Source organism: Terrapene carolina, unplaced genomic scaffold, assembly GCF_002925995.2.
Source record: "Terrapene carolina triunguis isolate 2854851 unplaced genomic scaffold, T_m_triunguis-2.0 Scaffold449, whole genome shotgun sequence".
Classification (NCBI taxonomy): domain Eukaryota; kingdom Metazoa; phylum Chordata; order Testudines; family Emydidae; genus Terrapene; species Terrapene triunguis.
The window spans coordinates 38,963-44,962 of record NW_020664800.1 but is presented as its reverse complement, the minus strand read 5'-3'; the positions used below and the strand labels follow the sequence as shown (position 1 = coordinate 44,962).

General features: G+C 49.9%; 1 protein-coding gene across 1 annotated transcript in view; it reads right to left on the bottom strand.

Moving 5' to 3' along the window:
* CCDC183 (coiled-coil domain containing 183) overlaps window positions 1-6,000 on the bottom strand; it is a 40,668-nt gene that overhangs the window by 10,691 nt on the left and 23,977 nt on the right. The window contains exons 11-12 of the mRNA XM_026658468.1: window positions 4,138-4,303; window positions 67-82 (exon numbers count right to left, since the gene is read on the bottom strand). Of these exons, the coding sequence (XP_026514253.1) occupies window positions 67-82; window positions 4,138-4,303 (182 nt within the window). The remainder of the gene's footprint in view (window positions 1-66; window positions 83-4,137; window positions 4,304-6,000) is intronic.

Below are 6,000 nucleotides of genomic sequence, written 5' to 3'. Positions count from 1 at the left end.
AGACTAGATGACCATATTGGTCCCTTCTGACCTTAAAGTCTATGAGTCTATGAGCGTTGTAAGCGCTGTCGACTGCCTCGTCCTCCTCATCTCCTTCCTCATCTTCCCCATCCGCTAACATGTCCGAGGAACCGGCCGTCGACAATATCCCATCCTCAGAGTCCACGGTCAGTGGTGGGGTAGTGGTGGCGGCCGCACCTAGGATGGAATGCAGTGCCTCGTAGAAACGGGATGTCTGGGGCTGGGATCCGGAGCGTCCGTTTGCCTCTTTGGTCTTCTGGTAGCCTTGTCTCAGCTCCTTGATTTTCACGCGGCACTGCGTTGCATCCCGGCTGTATCCTCTCTCTGCCCTGGCTTTTGAGATCTTCTCGTAGATCTTTGCATTCCGTCTTTTCGATCGCAGCTCGGAAAGCACGGACTCATCGCCCCACACAGCAATCAGATCCAAGACTTCCCGGTCAGTCCATGCTGGGGCCCTCTTTCTATTCTGAGATTGCATGACCATCTCTGCTGGAGAGCTCTGCATCGTTGCCAGTGCTGCTGAGCTCGCCACGATGTCCAAGCAGGAAATGAGATTCAAACTGCCCAGACAGGAAAAGGAATTCAAATTTTCACGGGGCTTTTCCTGTGTGGCTGGTCAGAGCATCCGAGCTCGGACTGCTGTCCAGAGCGTCAACAGAGTGGTGCACTGTGGGATAGCTCCCGGAGCTATTAGCGTCGATTTCCATCCACACCTAGCCTAATTCGACATGGCCATGTCGAATTTAGCGCTACTCCCCTCGTTGGGGAGGAGTACAGAAATTGAATTTAAGAGACCTCTATGTCGAACTAAATAGCTTCGTGGTGTGGACGGGTGCAGGATTAATTCAATGTAACGGCACTAAATTCGACATAAACGCCTAGTGTAGACCAGGCCTAAGACTAACAAGTTTGTTTACTTTTACGGGAGATAATGCTGCCCACTTCTTATTTACAATGTCACCAGAAAGTGAGAATAGGCACTTGCATGGGACTTTTGTAGCTGGCATTGCAAGGTATTTACGTGCCAGATATGCTAAACAATCATATGCCCCTTCATGTTTTGGCCACCATTCCAGAGGATATGCTTCCATGCAGCTGACGCTTGTTAAAAAAATAATGCGTTAATTACATTTGTGAGTGAACTCCTTGGGGGAGAATTGTATGTCCCCTGCGCTGTTTTACCTGCATTCTGCCATATATTTCATGTTAAAGCAGTCTCTGATGAAGGGACACGTGAATCTTTAGCCCATCTGCCACGTAAATATCTTGTGATTCTGGCTACAACAGTGCCATGAGAATGCCTGTTCTCACTTTCAGGTGACATTGTAAACAAGAAGCGGGCAGCATTATCTCCTGCAAATATAAATAACTTGTTTGTCTGAGCGATTGGCTGAACAAGAAGTAGGACTGAGTGGACTTGCAGGCTCTAAAATTTTACATTGTTTTATTTTTAATGCTTTTTTTTACATAATTCTACATTTGTAAGTTCAACTTTTATGATAAAGAGATTGCACTACAGTACTTGTATTAGGTGAATTGAAAAATACTATTTATTTTATTTTTATACAGTGCAAATACTTGTAGTCAAAAATAAATATAAAGTGCGCACTGTACTTTGTATTCTATGTTGTAATTGAAATCAATCTATTTGAAAATGTAGAAAACACCCACAAATATTTAAATAAATGGTATTCTTTTATTGTATAACAGTGTGATTAATCTCATGATTAATCGCGATTAATTTTTTTAATCGCTTGACAGCTCTAATATATATATATATTAGGCCTTCTACCCACACAATTCCAAAGATATATATATAGATGATATAGATATAAATATACCGTATATACTCGATCATAAGCCCGTTCGTTTATAAGCCGCCCCCCCCCCCAAGATGGATAAGTAAAAATGGAAATTTTTTATGACCCATTCATAAGCCGACCCTATAATTCAGGGGTTGGCAAACTTTGGCTCCCGGGCTATCAGAATAAGCCACTGGTGGGCCAGATGGTTTGTTTACCTCGAGCGTCCGCAGGCACGGAGGTAAACCTAAGTAAGCAAAGTGTCCAGGCCCGCTTGCAGCGTGCTCCGGCACCCGGGCTGCACAGCCACAGCCTGCTCTGGGAGGTGGGGCCGAGCGGCACGGCTGCAGCCTGTCAGCCCCGGAGCTGCAGCTGCTTCGGACGCTGGGGGAGAGCAGCGTGGCGGGAAGCAGAGAGACCCTGGCCCCTCCTCTTCCCTTCTGGCTCTGCTGGCTGTGCTGCCTCTCCTTGCCCCCTCTGTTGGAGGGAGGGGCGGTGTCCCACCTCTCCCTCTCTATACCCATTCATAAGCCGAGCCCCTTCTCTGGTGCTTCCCTTTTTTACTAAAATAATTCGGCTTATGAACGAGTATATATAGTATCTTTGGAATTGTGTGGGTAGAAGGCCTAGTAAACAAAGGCAAAGAAACGAGGACGCGACGGAATGGACTATAAATGGTGCCTATGATTTCTGCAAATCAGAGTCATTTATTGATCCAGAGTCCCATGTGGATATAGATGTGGTTTTTGCTGGCTCCCCGCATCTTATGATCTTATGATCAGAAGGAACCTCAACTGGCCATCGGGACCATTCTGACCTTTGGACTCTAGTATAGTATGTTTGGGGTGTGAATGTGGAGTAAGGTTTGTTTTATAATAAATAAAGAGCATTTAGAGTATTATATACCAGTGCTGCGTCCAGTATCTGCCTGCTCCCCATTCCGTAGGGAGACCTTTATTGCGGGTCTAAAAAAACCCTTCAAAATATGACCCAGACATAAACTGATGCAGTGAGGTCTGCCTGAGTCTGCAGCCAGCCAGCATGAAGCAGGAGCTCTGAGCAGAGTGAACTGCCCCATTAATCTTTAGGAGGGGAATTTCTATTTGAGTGGCGGGGAAGAGAGCCCTTTTAGGTGATGTCTGCATTGCTTGCATACCCATTCTCTCATCGAGCTAGTACACATACAAATAGCTACGTAGCAGTGGCTGAGCCAATGCCAGGTGCTTCAGAGGGAATGAACTGCACAGGCAGGCAATCATCAAGTGATCCATCCCCTGCCATCCAATCCAAGCTTCTGGCTGTCAGAGGCTAGGGACACCCAGATTGGGGTGCCAGAACAGGGGAGGCCAAGAGGCCATAGTCCGTCCACTTTTTGCCATGGCCCTGGTCCCCTGCCCCTTCTCTTCTCCATGAGCCCCCGTCCCCCGGCCAGCTGAAACCCAGCCCGGGTAAGAGTGTCCAGGGAGCCTGGGCAGCTGTGGGGAGCTGCGGACCATCCATCTACCCGGGGTGGGGAGGCCCGAGTGCAGCTTCTGGCCTGTGTCCCAGCCCCCCACTCCAGGCAGATGGAGGCTCTGCAGCTCCCCACAGCGGCACAGACGGCTCTTACCGTGACCCAGCTGCAGCTCTTTGGCCCCCAGGGCCCCACCGTCAGGCCAGGCCTGAAGCCGGAGTCGGGTTGGGGTAAGAGCTGCACGGGCAGCTGTGCCCCCCCCCCACACACACACTTTTAGGAAGAATCTGTCAACCCTGCACCCAGAGCATGGGGTTGCATCCCTGACCATCCTGGCTATTAGCCACTGATGGACCTCTCCCCCCTGAACTTGGCTAATTCTTTTTTGAACCCTGCTATAGTTCTAGCCTTTGGAAATGGAAAGAGCATGCAATCTGCTGTGTCTGAGCGTGTGATGGGGTCTACAGGCCCCACACTGAACCAGGTCTGGGAGCAGAGCAATGCTGGGCTAGGCAGGTGCAGGGCACATTCCCAGTGGAGGAACACTGGTAGCCCAGAAAAGCGGGGGAGACACAGGGGCGGGCACACCAAGCTGATGCTGAGAGCTGTACCAGGAGTGGCAACAGCTTTGTGAAGGCTGCTGTAGCAGCATGGAGAGCGAGCATGCAATACACTGCCCACGAGTGAGGGAGAGAACCGCTTCTCTGTGGGAATGACAAGGTGGCGATGATGATGTAGTGGGTTTGGGGGTGAGCTTAGTTACATGATGCTGAAGAGGTAGGAGCAGAGAGCCCTCTCCTGCCCAGCCCAGCTCCGCACGGTGACAGGAAGGGCAGGAGGGAGGGGATTTAGGGCACATACATGGCCAGGCACAGTGATCCCGCACAGGCGAATTAGGAGGTTGTCAACGCCGTTTTCAAAGCTGAGCAGAAGCTCCTGATTCTTCAGCATTTGGGTGTGCACTTGGTGTAGCCGGACCTCTTCCGCCTCCAAATTCTTCTTCAGTTCTTCCGCCAGTTTCCTAGAGCTAGAGGATGCACACACACGCACACACACACACATGCACATACACGCACACAGAGGCACACCCACACACATACACACACATAAACACACACGCACACGCGTATACACACATACACGCACACACACAGGGCCAAGGGAGGCTGTTATTCATTCGGATTATACTTATGGAGCCCCATCCACACAGCATCTGGATGCTCTTTACGTGGCTTAGATAAGCGCTATCAGACACTATACAGGAGCACACACACCGCAAATCCTGCACCACAGCAATGTTAAAGGGCAGGCATGGAGGAAATCTAACCAGTGGGCACCTTGCCCGGGATTCTGGAGCCTACAGCTGGTGGCAGCCTGGGCTGTGAAGTGCATCTTACAAGGCCTGGCTTTCATGTGTTTCCAGGAGGGGCAAATTCTGGAAGTGAAGGCCTGCTGCTGAGAATGCCCTGCTCCCTCCAAGAGGGACCTTGGTTCTGCACAGCTATGTGCAGTAGTACTTGTGGGTCTCGGACACATACCAAAATCCTTTGCCCCCGATGCCATGTCATTGCTTTTGAAGCACTGATGCATACAGTGCATAGGATTCCAGGGGAATTAAAGATGTGCCCTGCAGAAATGCAGAGGACCAAGTGCATTGGTGGGGGGAAGGGAGAAGGCTGTGAGGATTTAGAAGAATATAGAGTATCAGGGTTGGAAGGGACCTCAGGAGGTCATCTAGTCCAACCCCCTGCTCAAAGGAGGACCAATTCCCAACTACATCATCCCAGCCAGGGCTTTGTCAAGCCTGACCTTAAAAACCTCTAAGGAAGGAGATTCCACCACCTCCCTAGGTAACCCATGCCAGTGCTTCACCACCCTCCTAGTGAAAAAGTTTTTCCTAATATCCAACCTAAACTTCCCCAACTGCAACTTGAGACCATTACTCCTTGTTCTGTCATCTGCCACCACTGAGAACAGTCTAGATCCATCCTCTTTGGAACCCCCTTTCAGGTAGTTGAAAGCAGCTATCAAATCCCCCCTCATTCTTCTCTTCTGGAGACTAAACAATCCCAGTTCCCTCAGCCTCTCCTCATAAGTCATGTGCTCCAGCCCCCTAATCATTTTTGTTGCCCTCCGCTGGACTCTTTCCAATTTTTCCACATCCTTCTTGTAGTGTGGGGCCCAAAACTGGACACAGTACTCCAGATGAAGCCTCACCAATGTCGAATAGAGGGGAACGATCACGTCCCTCAATCTGCTGGCAATGCCCCTACTTATACAGCCCAAAATGCCGTTAGCCTTCTTGGCAACAAGGGCACACTGTTGACTCATATGCAGCTTCTCGTCCACTGTAACCCCTAGGTCCTTTTCTGCAGAACTGCTTCCTAGCCATTCGGTCCCTAGTCTGTAGCAGTGCATGGGATTCTTCCGTCCTAAGTGCAGGACTCTGCACTTGTCCTTGTTGAACCTCATCAGGTTTCTTTTGGCCCAATCCTCTAATTTGTCTAAGTCCCTCTGTATCCTATCCCTACCCTCAAGCGTATCTACCACTCCTCCCAGTTTAGTGTCAATTTAGAGGACATCAGATCCCATCCTCACACCCAGAGCACCAGTAGATACGGGGCTGGCACCAACCATGGTAGAAAATGTACTCTATGAGCCTGAATTGCAACATGGGGGAGGGATAGCTCAGTGGTTTAAGCATTGGCCTGTTAAACCCAGGGT